Source organism: Pelmatolapia mariae, linkage group LG17, assembly GCF_036321145.2.
Source record: "Pelmatolapia mariae isolate MD_Pm_ZW linkage group LG17, Pm_UMD_F_2, whole genome shotgun sequence".
Lineage (NCBI taxonomy): Eukaryota > Metazoa > Chordata > Actinopteri > Cichliformes > Cichlidae > Pelmatolapia > Pelmatolapia mariae.
Genome location: NC_086242.1, coordinates 8,069,055 through 8,087,929, shown reverse-complemented (window position 1 = coordinate 8,087,929; position 18,875 = coordinate 8,069,055). Strand labels below are relative to the sequence as shown.

General features: G+C 41.3%; 1 protein-coding gene across 2 annotated transcripts; it reads right to left on the bottom strand.

Annotated features, from left to right (window-relative positions):
• Positions 1-7,713: 7,713 nt before the first annotated feature.
• On the bottom strand, positions 7,714-17,526 carry pnpla8 (patatin-like phospholipase domain containing 8). Of its 2 annotated transcripts, none has more exons than XM_063460285.1 (10): positions 17,405-17,526; positions 14,989-16,033; positions 13,898-14,047; positions 13,650-13,801; positions 13,375-13,469; positions 13,090-13,261; positions 12,845-12,902; positions 12,479-12,673; positions 9,119-9,314; positions 7,714-8,982 (listed from the first exon to the last, which is right to left on the bottom strand). In XM_063460285.1, exons 2-10 carry the CDS (start codon positions 15,889-15,891, stop codon positions 8,708-8,710), a joined length of 2,196 nt encoding a protein of 731 aa, XP_063316355.1. In that variant the 5' UTR covers positions 15,892-16,033; positions 17,405-17,526; the 3' UTR covers positions 7,714-8,707. The 2 variants fall into 2 exon arrangements, with proteins under 2 accessions (XP_063316355.1, XP_063316354.1); XM_063460284.1 differs by having other exon boundaries at positions 17,354-17,478.
• Positions 17,527-18,875: the final 1,349 nt, after the last annotated feature.

The following is an 18,875-nucleotide window of genomic DNA, read 5'->3' as shown; positions in this document are numbered from 1 at the left end:
CCTGGAGTTGTCCACCCCTGGTCTAGAGTCAGTGTCAGAATCAAAAACAGACTTCCTGAGGGTGGCTTGGGAGCACGATGTCCTCGAGGACAGCAGCCCCCAACCTTTTTTGCGCCACAGACCGGTTTATGTCCAACGATATTTTCACTGCCTTTAAGGTGTCCCGGATAAATACAACAAAATAAAAGCAGTACCGGTACCAAAAAAGAAGATTTATTCATAACACATGGGAAAAGACCCAGGGAAACCCGTTTAACGATAAAAAAAACAATTAAAAAAATGATAAAAACCCTGAAAACTATAAATTTCACACCTGAGCCTCAACTCGGGGACCGCTGCTCTAGGACTCTGTGCTCACTACCCAGCACCGTGTGTTTTGCCATAGAATACCAGAATTAGCATGTCCACTACTAACAACCTATGCTTTTCATAGATGAGAGCATGTTCACCCTGAGCATATTTGACAGACATGACAGAGTCTGGAAAAGCCGTGGCAATAGTATGCACCTCAATCTGACCAGAAACTCAGTGATGCCCTGGTCCAGATCTGGGAGGGGATTCCTTGGGACACCATCTATTGCCAAACAAACTACTGAATACCATTTTGAGTTGCTGCAATGCAAGTTTGCAATTTGATGTTTGGAGTCTCTTTTAATTCAGCCCTCTATAATGTTGATCATTTTAATTTCTATAAAATGTTGTAGCATCCTTTTTGTTCCCAACACATTATCCATCCATATCAGTATAAATATCCAGCATGAGTTTTTTCTCCCATAAAGGTCTGATGTTTTTACAGTGTTCCTTTAATTATTCTGAGAAGTGTATTTTCACCATTATATTTTAGCAAAAAGAAAAACAGTGAGCTTGGACTTTGCAGCTGTGGCTTAATCGCATGCAGCTTCCCACAGGGCAGGCTCAGATCATCAACACTGTTTGGGGGAGGGATATACATACAATTTGTCCACGATATGTGCATGAAGTAACACTCATCTGGGCCGAGGGACATTAGCCTTCACCACTGTGCAGAGTGCTGTAACGTGGAGTAATGGTGACAAGGCCTGAGGGAAGGCCACCACCAAAACAAACACAACTTAATGTGAGATGAAAAATATGCTGCTGTGTCTGTACATGTACGTTCAAACCTCAGAGAGAAAGTTGTGCACCAGCTCATGGGTGTGACTGATATTATCCTTTTAAAGACGTGCAGACGTTGAAACGGTGGGCACAGGCACTGATGTCTGACATTTCCACAGGGCAAGTAGGATGTTTGTGTGTGTGTGCGTAGGTGTGTCCCCACATTAACTGGCTGACAGAGACCTGCAGAGAGCAATGGCACTGTGTAAACTCAGTTTTTGTTCAGTGAGAGACATGGCGAGACAAGATTATTTATTTATTTAATTTTTTTAAGAGTGCGACATTACTGGCAGACACACCACTAAGTGGAAAAACACTCCTGCAGCAATACTTTAACATATTTTCATGCATCAGAGGCTTTCTCTGTGTCCTGGAAAGCCATCGTATTCCTCATCTTTTAAGGCCAAAATATGTCGGACTTGGAGTGGGGTCTACACCAGAGCTTCTCTGTGCCACTGTATGATTTAAAAATAGTTTATACAGATCAGGATATATTATGGCAATACAGTATCGTGTTGACATTCACCAGATATATACTTTCATAGTGTTAATGTTTACACTGAGGAGCAATGTTCCCTCTAAACTGCGCGCGTGCGCAATCGCCCAATGCTGGCACGGTCTCTGCGCACAGAAAATCTGCGTTATGCACAAAAAAATCTAACCTGAATTGTAATTAAAATAAATACGTTAACAATTCATTCTGTTTTGCAGTGTAAGTAAGTGACCGGTGACTGGCTGCTCCAGCCAATGATGCGATTCACATTCGTATATACGCAGCTAATTAACGTCGTTGACAGGCTATGACAGCGTCCTATGTGACGACACCGGTGCTTTAGCTAGCAAAGCGGCGTGGCTGATGTGGAGTGAAGCCACGTTAATGACAACATGTACAACCATTGGAGATGTGAGCAGGACAGATGGAACAATTGACGGAAAAAGTGTGGACTTTATACCAGTTCTTAAATTGTGTTATAGGCCATGTAAAACCAGAGTTATGATAAAAAAATATGCAATGTTTGGTTTATTTCTGAATACTATCGTTGTTTATATTTACTGCTGGAAGAAACGGTAAAAACGGCGTTTTATAATGAAAGCGCTGGAAAGCACTCTCCGCCTGTGAGCAAAAACAAAACCAAAAAACCCCCCTTCAGCGTTTCCTATTGGTGGAAATATGTACCATGTCGACCAATCAAAAAGTGATATGGCAACATGGCATTTAGTTGTTTAGGAAGGTAGGGGCGGGGTTTGTTTTAGGAGTGTTTTGAGATGTGAGAGATTTTCGACGTTTAGCGTGTTTGGAGTCTAAAGTAAGTGTGTTGTCTTGTGTAGTTAGTGTGTTGTCTTGTGTAGTTAGTGTGTAGTGTAGTCAATAGTTTTGTTGTGTGTGTCAGAAAAATTAGGTGACTGCTGAATGTTACAGGTGTTACAGGAGTGATACATCTCCTGTTGTCAGGCCTGCAGGTATCAGGCTTGTGTTGTTCTCCTTTATCTCATAGTGGACAGAAATTATTTTTTGGAGTGGCACAAATAATTTGTGTGGCATCTTATTTGATGCAGAACACCTGATTGTTCTGTAAATAGTTTGAAATGGTTATTTAAAAAATTGCATTGGCTGCATTTTTAGGTAAATAGCTGCAAAAAAAAAACCTTTGTTGTTTGCAAAACTCAGTTACTTTTTTGAAGAAGTAACTACATATTTAATTGCCCAACATTGGTCATTATTTACTGTATTTTGCAGACAGAGAGTTACAGGACTCTCTCCCAGACCACAGACTCATACTCATAATACAAGTCAGAGCTTTATAAAAAAGAAAGAAAGAAAGAAAGTTGTGTTTTCAAAATTGGAGTTCAAGTTATTTTTGCTTCCAATAGTGTTAATATACTACACAGGTCATGAACAAGACTTTTTTTTTTTAATTTTCAATGTAAGTAGGGCTAAAGCAGTTAATTAAAAGTAGAAAAATTAGAGGGAACCTTGCTGAGGAGAAGCAGCTAGAATCTTCATCCCACTTATTGGGATGAGCAAGAGGTGGGTGGATTGATCCAAATATCGATAGTTTCAATACCAATGCTGGTATTGGGATGGGATTGATACTAGCATGATAGGATCAGTACTTTGTTTCTATCCTCTGACAGACCTGCTGAGAGCCACAGCTCTGTGTAAAGCCTGTTTCTGTTCCGTGATTGATGAGGTGAGACAAGGTTTTTATTTTTAATTTATTTTATTTTTTTAAATAGTGTAAAATTACTGTCAGATACACCACTCTACATGGAAAAACACTGGAATAGCACTTATTTTACACATATTTTCATGCATCAGAAGCTTTCCCCGTGTCCTGGAGCCCCATCTTATTCCGATCACCAAGCATCTTTTAAGGCTGTTGTATTTAAATTTGTGCTCTAGTCATTTGCAACATTTCTGGAGTGGGGTCTACTCCAGAGCCTCTCTTTGTCACTGTGTGATTTAAAAACAGTTTATACAGGACAGGATATATTATGCCAAGACAGTGTAGGTTTAACATTCACCAGATATATATTTCCACACTGTTAATGTTTACACTGAAGAGAAGCAGCTAGAGTCTTCTTCTCACTCATCAGTATGAGCTAGAGGTGGGCAAATATTGATAGTATCGATACTAATGCTGGTATTGGTATTGGATCAATACCTTGTTCTTTCCTTTAAGTTCAGTATGTAGCCCACTGAATTGTGTTGCATAAATTATTTCTTTGGAAATGAAAAAATATACCTTTAATAACAGAAATTGATCTAAAGTGCTTTGGAGACAGGCTTCTTTACATTCCAGGCACATTTATATGATACTCTGAAAAACCCAGTTTTGAAATACATGAAAAACTGAAAGGTTTGTTTTGTTGTGTTAACTCATTATAGTGGAAAATAAAAATCACAGTGATGTAGTGGCCATTAAAATGTGTTCAGAATGTGAAAATTGGTGATTATGCATCTCATAAGTTCAGCCCTGCACAAGTTAAACATATCAGTGCTGGTATTGATATCTGCAATACTGGCCCTGTCATGATCCTGGGCCATGTGGGCCCAGCATTCGTAGTTTTCGTGTGTTTTGTATTTTGTTCTTCATTTATGCCTTTGTCCCTAGGTGGTTCTGTTAAAATGTTCCTCATTTGATTTCCCCATGTGACTTTGCCCCGTGTGCCCCCCTGTGTGTCTGTGAGCCCTCGTCTCCCCTACTTGTGTTTTATTCCATGTTTTCCCCAGCCCGTTATGTCCGTGCTCTCCCCGTGCTCTCTCTCCTCCTGTCTGAACCTCTGTGTACTTCCTGTTTTACTTTGACAGTCTCCCGTCAGTGTTGCATTTACTCCTGCCGTGTCTTGTTATGATTATCAGTGTCACCTGTGTTCCCCGTGTGCTCCCACTTCCCTCGTTAACCCTCTGTGTATTTATGTCTGCGTCTCCCTCAGTTCTGTGTCGCGTTCTCCCTCATTCATGGCCGTGTGTTTCTCTGTGTATTACGTTATAGTTTCCCAGTTTAGGTTGTATGTTTTTTCTCTCCAGCAATAAAGCTGTGTTTTGAGTTCATTTCTGCCTCCATGAGCTTGCGTTTGGGTCCACTTCCAGCCTGCACACAGCCTAATCATGACAGGCCCTGTATTAACAAGATCCCAAACACTACTGGCTGAAATGCAGCCCCAAACCATGACAGAGCCTCCAAGGTGCTTTACAAATAGCTGCATATACTCACTATTGTACTTCTTTCCTTACCTCTCCCATATATACTGACAAAGATTTCAATAATATTTCATATTTGGATTTTTCAGTTCAGTTCATATGTAATTTGGGATAGCATGAATATGAATGTGTTCAGAGTACTCGCCCTGTGTCAACCCAGGGAATCGTGAGAAGGAAATACACTTAAAAAAACTGAGTGAGTGCTGGGCCATTTTTTTTTTCCTTTCTTCCTTATTTATATTCATATGAGGGAATTCGAAACCTGTAACCCCTTTTCCCGTGGGTGCACTCACACAATTGGAACTACTTTAGACTGAGAGATTGCAATCTCGCATTTAGGGGGTGGCGGCTGTGAATCTCAATACAGAGTAGAGCCACGATAAAAGAGAAGTCAGTCACCTTGTAACAACATCTGGTCACATGCTACACTTTTGTTTGTATAAGAAGATGGCAGATCCTGGCAGACGTTGATCTGATAATCACATAAGCCAAGAGCGTGAACTTGAAAACAAGAGGAGAAACTTGGCACATGCTTCAAACACTGAGCAAAACTCAAAGAGACCCATTTATTAAGTTCCAACTGACTTTCTATAGCAGTGAAATAAAGCAGGTCTGCTGTGTAACACATTTTTGCCAAAATCTGAGGCAATTTTAAGCAAACGTGGGCACACATACATTGAGAAGATTGTCAATGGGAACCAAAGCAGTTGCTAGGGAACACCAGGAAAAGGAGGCGTAGAGACAGACAGCTCTTGCTATAGTGCAGTGGTATGAACTATTTATATAGACGCTTCATGTAAACAGTGCTTGGCGGACTTCACTCTACCCTGGCATTTTGGCCTTTAACACCGAAGAGAACAGAATGAAAATCGCATGTGAGTGTTAATGTCACATTCACCTCATTTGTCTCTCTTGACCACCCTTGTCAAAGACACCCAAGTCTCTATTTCTCCATCTCCCCATCTATCTATCTGTAAATAAACATATGTAACTCCGAGAACAGCAAAGAGCAACAGCAATATTTCAACATTTTTAATTTGCTACATAAACAGAAAACGTAGAAATGCAGCCAACCCTGACCCACTCTCTGTCTTAAACCTTGAGGTATAAATTGCAGCACCTTCAGCATGAAAGTTTCACTTCTTATACAAACTCACTGGCCAGTTTACTAGGAACTCATTGGACCCTTACTTGCCTTCAAAAGCGCCTTAATTATACAAACTGGGGCTGGAAATATTCCTCTGAGATTGTGGTGCATATTGACATGACAGCATCACACAGATTTCCTGCACACACAGTGCTGCTGTACAAAGGTGCTCTACTGGATTCAGACCAGGTGACTGTGGAGTTCATTTGAGTACAGTAAAGTAATTTTCCTGTTGAAGAAACCGGTTTGAGATGATTTGAGATTTGTCACAAGGTGTGTTATCCTCCTGAAAGCAGCCATCAGAAGATTGATTACACTGTAGTCATTAAGGGGTGGACACGGTTAGAAAATACACAGGTAGGTTGTGGTGTTTAAATAATGCCAGTTGGTACTAAGGGGTACATGCAGAGTTGAAACATTTTAGCATGCAACCTAACTGTACTGAGATCCTGCCATGTGACTGACTGGTTAGCTATTTGTATTAGCAAGCTGTTGAACTGGTATGCCAAACAAAGTGGGCTGTGAGTGTATTCCACAGTAGTGAAGAGTGAATTCTCTGCCATCTATCAAATTTTGGACAAATAACCTAAAAACAAAAAATCAGTGCTCTATCAATCATGTTAATATATCAAAAAGGGTTGAACTTTTACTTTGAAACAGTCAGGGAATTCCCGACTCAAAGAGTATTTTGAGCCATGTTTACCACAGAAAGACACTTTCAGCCACACTGGTAGCTATACACACCCCTGCAGGATCTCTCATCCCCTTATCAGTGTTCACTTAATGAAAAATTCACTCTAGAGCAAGGACGAGAGTAGGCAGCACGATCATAAATCAGGATCTGACGTTTGGCTGAGGCCACGGTCAATCTCAAGCTGGTACTGAAGAGAGACAAAAATAAAAGGTCCATCAATCTGCATGTCAAACTGTGATGTTGACACATTGAAAGCAGGAGTGAGACATCAATGCAGTGAAATACTTGCACTACTCTGATATCTGTAGCTTTTGAGGGTTTGCAGGTGCAGCTTTTAGTGGCATGCCGTTTATGTTGATTGGGGTAACGGCAGCATGACTGAGAGGAATGATCCCGTGGAATTTTAAGCGACAATCAATGAGATCAAAACAACAAAGCAAAAACCTAATGCGCGCAACTGGAAAAAGAAAAGCAATTCATCATAAGACGACACTTGGCATTCTTCATTGACAAGTCTTTTGTGTGGCGCATTGTGATTTGCGTGTGTCCTTCTTTTAAATGACACTGAGGCAGCAGAAACTGAAAGCAGATATACGTCACACACGCACACACAAACACAAAGAGAAACAAAATCACTTCTATTTGCTCTTTAGGTGTTTAGGAACTAAGGAGAGACATTTCTGCAGTTTTGAAAACAAAATGATTTTCCATTCTTGCCTGGTATAGGATTTCAACGCAATCCTCAATACACTGGGTGTTCCTTTGTCTGTTGGTTTGTTTCCTCACACCCCAAATGTTATAAATGAGTGACAGGTAAAGATGCTACAATAATACAGAAAATCACAACAATCAGATGAGCCCACAGTGGCAACAGTGGGAAGGAAAAACTCCCCTCTAAACAAGAAGAAACTTCTGGCAGAACCAGGGTCAGGTTTAATAATAACTAAGGATTAAATTCAAAGTAGTGTGTAAACAAAGACTGAGTGAGTGAAGAACACTGTGTGCAAGAAGCAAGAGGGAAGAGTGGTTTGACAGTATAATTTTATTATATCATTACATTTTGCGCATTTTTGGCATTTCACTAAGTAATGAAGGAAGGGGTCAGGGCAGTAAGGATTCTCACAATGTCAAAAGTCTATTTAGTTTATAAATTGTGCAGAAATAGAAATCAGGCTTGATTGAGGTTCAAGGTAAAAGCTTTATATTAACCACGGGGCCACAACTAGCTGCTTAAAGTGGGATAGACATGCTTTTTACCAGATTACAACACTTTCTTTTACTTTAGTATCAGTCTTCAAAGTAGCGGTATGTGCACACTTTTTTAAATTGTTAAATTCTAACACTGCAAACACTTCATAATCACTTATGTCATAATTACCACAAAATGTATTTACATGATTCTCAACAGAGAGGCTAAGAATTACCCTTTAAAAAGTGCATGAGGTGTTAACTTGTGTACAGTGTTACAGATAGGAAGTCACGCTCATGTTCTCACGGTGCAATCATGTATTAATTACATCTTTATGTATTCAAGTTACTGAAAAAGAAAACAAAGCTCACTTCCTTTACCCAATAACCATAGGTAAACTGTTGTGTATAACAGGTATCACATGCCCATCTTTGTGCGTCCCAAAAACCAGTAAACCAGCATTTTCTTACATTTTCCTCCTCCCTCAGCCACTTAAAGGTTTCCGCTGTAGTGTCAAAACCTGCTCAGTTCTAGTAGAACATTCCGTCTCCATTATAGACACATCCTTCCCCACCAACAGCAAATTGTATTACACTTGTTAATTATTAAACATCAATATGACCAAAGGATCTTTTTTTTTTTTTAAGTGTTAGGTAGCTGCGGTAAAACAGTGTAAACATTTGGCATTTAACTTCAAACTGTCTCACCAGATGCATGAAAATGTTCCTAGTATGCATCTTTTCCACAACATTGATTCCATTGGGGTCTATTTGCCTCCCTCTCTGTGTCTTTATACCTTAAAAAAAAATAAACCCTTAGGGTCACACTGCTACCAGGCTAGAGCTTGGAGACGAAGGGGAAACCTTCGTACATGTCGGCCTTGAGCTTGGCCCACTCGGCCAGTCGCTGCATGGCGCTCTTCTCCTGGCCCAGGACGCTAGCCGCCTTCCTGAGCTTGGCCTCGTTGCGCTCGAGGTAGCGCTCGCCCTCGCTCTTGAGGAAGTTCAGCTTCTCTACACGGTTCTCATTCAACTGGATGTCCTCGCTCATGTAGGCGTTGAAACGGAAGTAGGTGTCCGGGGGCAGGAGAGCATCCAGCATGGTGTGTACCTCTGAAATAAGGATGGAGGGACATGTTTTTTGTTTTGTCCAATACTGGTTTTCATCACACCACCTCTAACCTTTAGTTTATAAATAACTGCTTGTGGGATGTCAAACACTGATAAATAACATGTTGTGTGGTCCTACCCTCTGTATCTGTGGCACTGCTGATGACGTGAGTCAGTTTGGTCTTGAGGCTTGTGTAGGTTGTGCTATTCTTGCCCGCTGTCTCGTATCGCCCGGTGCCCAGAGACAGCACGCACTGCAGGGGTGTGTTTGGCCACAGACACTTACACTCATGAATGGCCAGAGCTGTGGGGTTGTTGATTAGGAGTCCTCCATCCTAGAGAGGAAGAAAGGCTGCCATGTTTTTATTGTGCAGAGAAAGATTTTTTGGTGTGTCCTTTAGCTTAAATATATCTGTTGTGACAGCATGTTGAGGACAAATGAGGTGAAGTGGACAGGCTGTCCTGGAGCTACACAGCTTTGGGCGAGAGATGTGCTGTGCTGGAAAACAGCCATGTTTATCACGAAGTAAACAAGCCGGGAAAACAGTGGTTTTATCTGCCCTCAAAAATAAGTCGCATTTGGATCATTTGGACAGAAATTACCAACAGTGGATACAGAGTTTAATAAATGTAGCTTCACTGATAAATAACAGTGTGTTTTAGGATTTTAATCTTACAACTTTCTTGTATTATTCCATCGCTTTTGCACTACCATTTGGTGTGCATTTTTACTTAACAGTGTTAACAGATTCTTGACAGAATCACGAACAGAGAAAAAACAAGAAAAGAAAAAGAGAATAATCTAGCTCAATAGATGTCTGAACCGTTTTGCTGCTTCTGCTCTTTATCAGCCTTTCACCAAGTTCAGTTCTGGATTTAATCCAAGCACTGAAGTGCTTTTGGCTGAGATTAAATAGTGTGAGAGTGTGGCACTCCATCTTGCCCCGCAGAGAAGTGGGAAAAGGTTATTTCCACTCTTCTACAGGTGGTGGGGCAACAGAAAAGCAATGAAACTAATGCAGTAGTTTAGTTTGTAAGGATACATAACCAGCATAAAACACTTCGAAATTGTTTTAGGATGCACATTTATATCAGACTCAAAGTGTCATCTGATGAGAGTTCCCTGTTTCACTTTTCAGAGTGACCGTAGGCTGTGACAGGTCAGTAGCACCAGGACAACAAACAAAAGCAGAAAGCTCCTGGTAACAAAAATCTTTTCTTCTGCTCTTCACTTATCCGCACATTACATTAGACCACAGTAAGTGTTGATCTTAATGGGTCTGCTCTGCTCTCAAGGCGTTCTTATGGTACAATAAAACATTAAAAGTGTCATTTTAAGCCTGGTTGTGTGACTGTTAAGACAAAGGTGTAAGCAATTCATATATATTCGTATACTATAAGCTGCACTGCTGAGACAAACCACACAGATTCCTCTTGACTCTGACACTAAATGACATTCAGAACCCCTCTGATCTCGGTGACTGCAAGAAACTCCTTAGTAATGCTGTATGATGAAAACAATGGACTTGAGTGTGTTCATGTATTTTTTTAATCCCTTGCAGTGGCAGAACTCTCCTGAGAAATACCGCTGCAAGTGCTGAAAACTAGAGTAGGAGTGAGATCAGTGGGTGGCGAGGGTAGCTCAAAATGTTGATGAAACACTATTTGGCTCCAAGAGGAATTTGGAGAACAACGCACATAACTCTCTCAGTCTCTGTCTTTCCATCCCTGCTGTCATCCCAGTGCATGGGAAACAGATACTTTCTGCAGAGGTGTAAGTGAGGAGAGAAATGTGCAAACAGAAACACACACACACACACACACACACACACACACACACACACACACACACACACACACACACAAAAACATGTTATACATGCAAACAGAAATGTAACTGTAATTGTGTTGGATAGAAAGGGAGATTACAGCCATGTCATATTTGCCTTGTTAATAAATGGACAGAAAGCAGCAGACAGCTTAGCTTTTGTTAACTAAAGATTAGAGCACGTTTGCTGGGATAGTGCCACAAAAAAAGCTCTCTGGGCAAACAATGAGCAGGCCTTTAGTTCTAAACCAATAACATCTACAAGTATCAAGGCTTATGTAGACCAGAGGTGGAGATTATGACCTGTTATTGGCTAAAAAACAGAAAAGGGGGGTCTACAAGGACTACTGTATTAGAGAATGGCAGGGGAGAGAAGAAGGGACAAGGCTAATTTTGCTTAAGTAGGTTATCAAAATGAAGCTAAGCCTTAAGGATAATTGCTGCCTGTAAGACCATCTAAAGATATCCTGCCCTAATAATACCACTTCAAAATATAACACATTAATGTTAGTCTTTCTGGGCAACTTCCAGATTTATTAGAGTGCAGCAAAATACCAGTGTGTTTTCTTAAATTGCAGCACATTTGAACTCTCAGTGCCACCGTCTAAGCCCCACCTAATGCATTAAAAGCAATCAGTTTTTAAAATGAGAAAAAAACCAATACATCTGACAAGAATCCAAACTAGAACCTAAATGACATATTGGGCAATATTACGGGCTGACTGATGATCTCTGTAGAGTCTGCATGTTCTCACTTTGCTCCTATGGGTTTGCCTCCCACATGCTTGTTGGGTTAATGGCAGATTCAAAATTTTCTGTAGGTGTGAATGTGAGTGTGAGCAGTCCTCTGTCCCAGGTGTTACCCTTCCTTTCGCTCTGTGACAACTAGAATAGGCTCCACACAGACACGGTTCCTTTAAAATATTCTCTTTCATAGGGAATCAGAAACTTTTGCAATTTCCCTCCAGGAAGGCCTCTCGAGGTGTAAAAAGGAGGATACCTTTGATGTTTAAGGGCACAGACCAGGTCTGAGGACTCTCTCTCTCTGTACCGCCACCCCATTCTGTTGACTTTCCTCTCTGTCCTTCAGGCTCTTGACAGCCAGAAAAGAGGAAGAGCCAATTATGGGGCTGTTCCAAGGTTGTGAGTTTGAAATAGTGGAACAAATCTGCACATATATCCTTGATGCACAAACACACACGATGCACTGCAGCTTAGTTTATGGGTAATAAAATGCTCTATGTAAATAAAACTGCCACTGCTGTTGCAAGCAGTGCCTGTGTCCTTGGCACTGGTCCCTTAAAAAAGCAGCATCGTGGCAGAAGCGCATTGATTGGTAGATTTCCTGGAAAGCAAACCTCTTAGAGACGTGCACTTTCACATGCCAATCTCAATCCCTGTTACTTTCACAACACTGGCTTAATTTTAGGCTTAATTTGTGACAGAAAATAATTTTTATGGTTTTGAAAATGTGGAGGTCAACTGAAACCAAGACACAATAACTAAATTAATATATTGTGATTTAGTTAGTGAAGTGGATAAGCAGTTAGCAGCATGAGTGGATGGACAGATGAGTTCAGTTCAGACTTAAATTTAAGTTAAAAATAAATAAATAAACTGAATAAACTGAACAGTCAAACATCTCCCAGTTGTCTCACATTCATTTTGTACCTGATGAAGGTCTTTTCCCAGAACAAATTCCTGAAAGTAGCCCGGAGCGGCAGACGAGGCCCTGATAGCCTGCCACATCTTGTGTTTGCAGTCTCCAAGGTAGTGAGATCTCACTCCTGGCATGAGTCGATAGTTCCTGAACACATGTGCCTTCAGAGGAAGACCCCTATTCACAATAGTGCTCACTGCTGACACCTAGTGGGCATGAAAAGAACTTTTTAATTTTGAAATCAGTTTCATGAAACCCTTCAAGTCCTAAGTCCTCTGCGGTATAAACAATGAGAAGAGAAAAATGAAACTAAACAGACACATTAGAAATATTAAGATGTTAAACAAAATCCCATGGGTGTGCACTCAAACACTTACTTTTGGGCAGTGGGGATCCCTGGCACTCTCGATCATACGTCCATCACCCATCCGTTCTCTAAAGAAAACACAAAATTACATACAAATACTCTAGACTACCCTGGTGTCTTTGAAGCTGAGGACTGAAGAGAGGAAAGAAAGAATGCAAAAAGTGTACAAAAAAAGAAGAAAAAGAGAGAAAAAAACAGACCTTTTTTTTTTTTTTTTTTTTTTAAATAAGCAATGAAAGAGCGTTGCAGACTAACTTGAGGATGTTCTCCCACATTTCACTGTCATAGAAAGCATGACTCCAGCCCATCTTCATTGTTCCAACGATAACATTCTGTTTGAACACATCCGAGCCCAGCTCCCGGTACATCTTCTCACACTCTTCCAGGGGGACCTGGAAAATCCCCAGCATGAAAGCCAGAATGGCACCTAATGGAAAGGAACAAGTGAGGATAGCTGACACCCAAAATCCTTAAATCCATGAGATAAATGATGAATTAAGCTTATAACAGACCGACAAGAGAGAGGTGGCAACACTATACCTGTGCTGACCCCGCAGATGTAATCAAAGAGCTGGTGGACTGGTTTCCCTGTGAGGTCCTGCAACTTATGGAGAGTCTGCAGGGCCAGCAACCCCCTGGAACAGTTTAACAATATATTTCAGTCTGTGTCAGCAACACTTTTACTTTAGACAGACTAATGTCCGCTGATCACCTCGTTTAAAAAGTTTGTTTCATTTACATTAATGTGCAGTAGATTTGTACTCTGTATTAGTTTTAATATAATCTGGGTGTCTGTCTTTTGTCAAAAGCCGCACCTTGTTCCCCCTCCATCTATGGACAGGACTCTAATTCCTCTGCCTTTGACTGGTTCGGTGTAGCCAGTCAGGGCCAACGCTTCTCTCACAGCAGCCTGAAGAGGAAGATCTCTGGCCTGGCGCAGTCGTAGAAGACAGGGCAGCGCTTTCTCCTATCAGTCACAATAGTAAACACATAAATGAATGAATTTAATGACCGTGCAACCCCCATGTTACTAGAACAAGTTGAAATTACAAACAACACTAACCTTGATGGCCACAACTCGAGTCTCTGGGAATTCCAGGAGATGGTTGCTAAGCTCCTCCACTCGAGCAGTGAGGAGTTTGACGTCGGTGACGGCCTGCAGGCCTTTCACCAGAGCTCTGGTCCTGTTGTCTATGCTCACCCTGGCTATTATCTAGGTGACAAATGCAGACAAAATAAAGCAAAGGTCAAAAATAATGTGGAAACAGTTTGGATATGTGTTAAATGACAATGACAAATAGTAGAGCTCATCATTAATAACATTTTTAGGGGAATATCAACCATCCCTTCCATGCCCAAAGACACACTGCGCTACCTAATACATTTTTATATATCTGGGAGCTTAAGCAATAATTATGGGTAGTTCAACATGTGGAGGGGCAGCCTTTGTGGATTTGAAATGAAAGGTTATTACATGCAGGAAAGGATGGGTTCATTGTACTCCCTTCACACAACAAGGTGATCTAATTGAAACAGGTATGAAAGGAGAACAGGAGGAGGAGAAGAGGAAGATCCAGTCACGTGACTATGAGAGATCTGTAGTTTGAGAAACAGTTACCTCACGTGTCCTTAACTGCCAGCTTCATTAGACAGTAAAGGGAGCAGTACACACCGATGCATATTTCCCACATGGTGTAATCTTCATTTCTTAGAACTAGTGTTAATATAGATTTAGTTTTAGTCATAATCTTTTAGTCATAGTCTAAAAGGTTATAGCTTAGTCATTGGGATTCTTTTAGATTTAGTCTCATTTTAGTTCATACACAGTTCACAGTACACAGTTCATCATTAATGATTTACAAATAATTACTTCATTTTTCATTAAATGCCATTTACCACTTAGGTACAAAGAAATGTTCATTTTAAACAACAACCTCTCTAACCCACCCTAAGCTTTGAGTGTTAAATGTATTATTTTTATTGCCCTGCATGGAATTATACTTAGTGCTAGTACTAACTGCATCAAAATAAATGATTAACCTGACTTAAATTTTTCATTGTACTGCTTCTCCTCTCCTGTTCTGTTTTGCTTGTGAATGTGAATCAAAGCTCTGAAGCATGGATCGGTCATTAGCATCACATTTAACATCTCACCTTTTCCCTTTGAGTTAGCAGCTCTTGCTTTGCTTTGTCGGCTTTCTCTTCCTCACTCTCCGTCTTTACTCCTTCCTTCTCTGGAGTAGCATCATCCACGGCAACATCTGAAGACGTGTCTGCCATTTTTTTGGAATCGCTTCTAAATTTGGGGACCAGTGGTGCGATGTAGCTGCCGACAAAAGCCTGAACACTGGGCCGCGGGTAGGACAGATAATGAGTGAAGCCTTTTCTAGGGGAGGCCGTCGGCACAGCTTCACTTTCGGCAGAAGGAGCCTCTACTGGAGGACTAGGCGAAGAGGAAGAGGCAGAGGCAGGAATTTTAGCTGGCGCCTCAACACTTTTTCCTACTGGGGACAAAACAGGAATGTGGTCCCCCTTCTTCTGAGAGGAAAACTGAGGAACTGGTCCAGCAACATGATCAACCCCTTCTATGTGCTGCTGCTGCCTGCTCTCGCCATTTTCTCCTTCTGTGCTGGGTCCGAAATAAGCGTCAATGTGGTTGGCCAGGGTTTTGTAGGTCTCATCCATGTTGGTAGACAGAGCTGCCGGCTGGAGCAGCTGCATAGTTTGTTTTGCCACATTAGCGGAAGGGGCAGATACACTTGCTGCTGAACCCAAAGTGGACATGGATGTCTTTGTGGAAACAAAGGGCTTCTCTGTAATCTGCTGCTGCTCCTTATCCGCCTCCTCACCTTCATCTTCTACTTTCATTGTAGTTTCAGGTGGTGAAGCGGTGGCCTTTGAGGCTACTGTCTCGGCTTTTACCCGAGACTTTTCTGCGTGGGTGCTCTCAGCTGTGCCACCGCCGCCCCCCGCCTTGAGCCGGGAGAACTTGGAGATGAAGTCTGTGCCACCTACTGCCTTGGTAACACTGTCAAGTGTGATCCTAATCCGTGACATGCGTCTCCTGTTTCACTGGGGATTGCAGGAGAGAAATACTTTCCTCAAGCAAACAGATGAGGCGATAGCTTCTGGCAAATTCAGCAGCATTCTGGGAGGCTTTCTGCCATGAGTTTATTGTTCGCTGCTTGCAACACACTACCTGTAAAGATAAAAACAGAGATAAAAAGGAAATTATATAAAGAGGAACACTTGTATATCAGCCAGAGACCCTGTGTCCTCATATGGAAACCTTAAATTTGGGCTTTTTTTGCACTTTATATTTCATTCTGCTTAATAAAGTGTTTTAAACACTGTAAATCAGTGACTTTGTTTTATGCTGTAAAATAAACCTTATAGGGACCATATGGGCAAATACTTTAAAAAAATGTTCTCAGTTCAAATATGGTGCTTTTCTTTTATTTATCAGTTCAAACTAATTCCGAACAGCTAGGTGAAATCAGAAAATAAACAAAAACATCTCAAACAGAAGCTCAGGGCGATATTGGTTAACTTGCTTGCCATTGTAAATTTGGCCAACAGAGGCCGCCGTCTGACCGGTAACTATAGAAACAGTCCAACAAACAAAACAAATGACCGCAACTTTCATCAAGATATTGTTAAAAAGGGGGGCAAGAATGAACCTAACAACAGAGTCAGCTCAGCTTGTAAAAACCCTGCTGGACCGACACCACCGTACTGAGAAGGCTGAGATGGATGATATCCCATGGGCTGCCTGCAAGGACTTCACAGTGAATGTCGGGGAAAAACAGATTGGGGCTTACATTCAAACGTGGGAGCTCCCCTCTTGCTGGCTGTACAGTGTGGATTTTGTCTGCTCAACCGAGGAGGAGCACCGGACCTTCCACCACTACCGGGCCCGATTCAGCACCCCAACACCGAGGAAGCCAATTCGGGGGACAGCTAGCGTCTACTTCGTCGTGGATGTATCGAAGGTTAAACCTCAAACTCTACCAGTGGAAGTCCGCTTCATAGTGGAGTCAAACAAACTGGTGCACACACCGGGGAGGGCCAGGTTTAGAGAGAAGTGGCTGGTGGACGTTATAGAGAACAAGACTTTGCTCCAACGAATGGTAGACCTTTAAACCCGGCAGATAAAAAATATTGCTCCTTAAGTTCCTGGGTGTTAGCTCTGGACTGTGAGGGTGGTTTTAAACTTCATTAGTACCCCACCACACATACTTCGAAACACAAAAAGGCTAAATAACGACCATTGTCTGTTCTCTGGGTCCGCTTTGTACAGTTTGTTTTGGCGCTAGGCGTTAGCAGAACCAATTCAAACGTATTAGTGACTAGAAAGCTTCTTATTTTATATAACACGCTTATGTGAAGGAATAAGCACCTGACCCATGATTTCTGAAAGCTAGCTTACTAAACAGGCGTCTTACAAATACAACGCTAAACGCAAACATGTGACCCCGCTGGTACCTGACAGCAATACTAATGAACATAAAACACCTACCTTTCTGACACTATTGGTGATAACAACATGAGCATATCGTCTCCTTCTCACCTTCTGGAACCCAGAGCTCCTGGAGTGTTTCATTCAGTATGAGGATGGTACCTTAGAAAAAAATAAACAGGAAGAGGAGAGGAAGTTACGCATGTGGGCATAGTTCAGCGGACCGTTTCCCCTGCAGTGGTTTAGGTGTGCCACTAGAGGTCAGTAGAAAATGTATTAGGAATAAGGAGATAAGAGAAGCGTTACAACATCAGTTAAAATCTTGAAATCCTTTGAGAGCCACAGGTTTTTGTGGCTTCAGACTGATTTGTCATTTCGAAAATAAACACCATAGAGTAAGGGGGAAGTTCCTTTTCAACAAAACCCTCTTTACTGTGCTATGGTGGCAAAACACAACAAGAGTCATCTCAAGGCCCTTTATATTGTAAGGTAAAGGCCCTGCAGTATTAGAGAAAAAGATCCAATAATCAAGCACTTTGCGACTGTGGAGGGAAGAACTCCATTTTAACAAGAAGAGACATCTTCCTGACAGAATCAGGCTCAGGCAGGGTCTGTCGTGCACAGTTGGGAAGTGGGGGAAAGAGAAAAGAAGAAAGAAAAGAGGAAAGAAAAAGAGAGCACGGGGAACAGGTTTGGGATCATTGTCTTGTTGAAAAAAGTCAGATGCTTTCCAGGTGGTATTGCACGGTGGATCAAAATCTTTTTATGATCTTTACTTTTCTGTGTCCATTATTTCATTCGTTTTGGTAAAACTAATGGAACACCTGGGTGTCTCTAGACCATGACATAGCCTCCACCATCTCTTCTGTACATACAGACAAAGATTTGAACCAAAAATGTCACATTTGTTGGGTTTTTCATGTGTAGGATAGTGGATCAATACTCTAGTAGTTAACAAATATATTTAACACATGACATATAACACTTTGGTACAAGACTGAGCACAATATCAGGGTGGACTGCATCATTAAAGACACCTGGTATAAAAATCTATGGATCCATCTGTTGTGGCAACCCCATATGAAGCTTCTTGTGTAATTTGGCATACATCAGCCTTATGTCTCTGTTTCCCTTCATTAAGAATGGCTTCTTGACAGCCCCCCGCCCTTTGACTGAGACATAAGTGATGTCTCTTTAAATGTCTCAAAAGAAATTTCAAATAAATGTTTTTTTGTGTTTTTTAACAATTAATTCTTTTTCTCCAGTTAATATTTTTTTCACTTAATATGTTTGGTTCAGTCAATGTGATGAATCTCTGTTAAGTCATTAAGGTTGTGTTATCTCGTGCTCTTATTAATGCTTGGTTTAAATTATCTTTCCAAATCCAAATTGAGGTAATGTTACTGATCTGGTCACGACATGGCACTATTGCTCATGCCAATATGGATGGTTTCACAGTAAACACTTTTAGACTTATGACTTTTAGACTGAAGAACCCCTTCTGTTAAAACATAGGCAGAAAAAAAACTGTGTTCGCAGGATTTTTGGGGGGGTCTATTTGACAGTAAGGCATCTATATTCA

Bases quoted from the DNA above. Each gene is read 5' to 3' on its own strand.
- pnpla8 (XM_063460285.1), bottom strand. From the start codon at position 15,891: ATGTCACGGATTAGGATCACACTTGACAGTGTTACCAAGGCAGTAGGT. The intron at 13,470-13,649 runs GTGCGGCTTTTG...AAACTGTTCCAG, and splicing joins ATAGATGGAGGGGGAACAAG to GGGGTTGCTGGCCCTGCAGA. The intron at 8,983-9,118 runs GTAGGACCACAC...TCCTTATTTCAG, and splicing joins CAGTGCCACAGATACAGAGG to AGGTACACACCATGCTGGAT.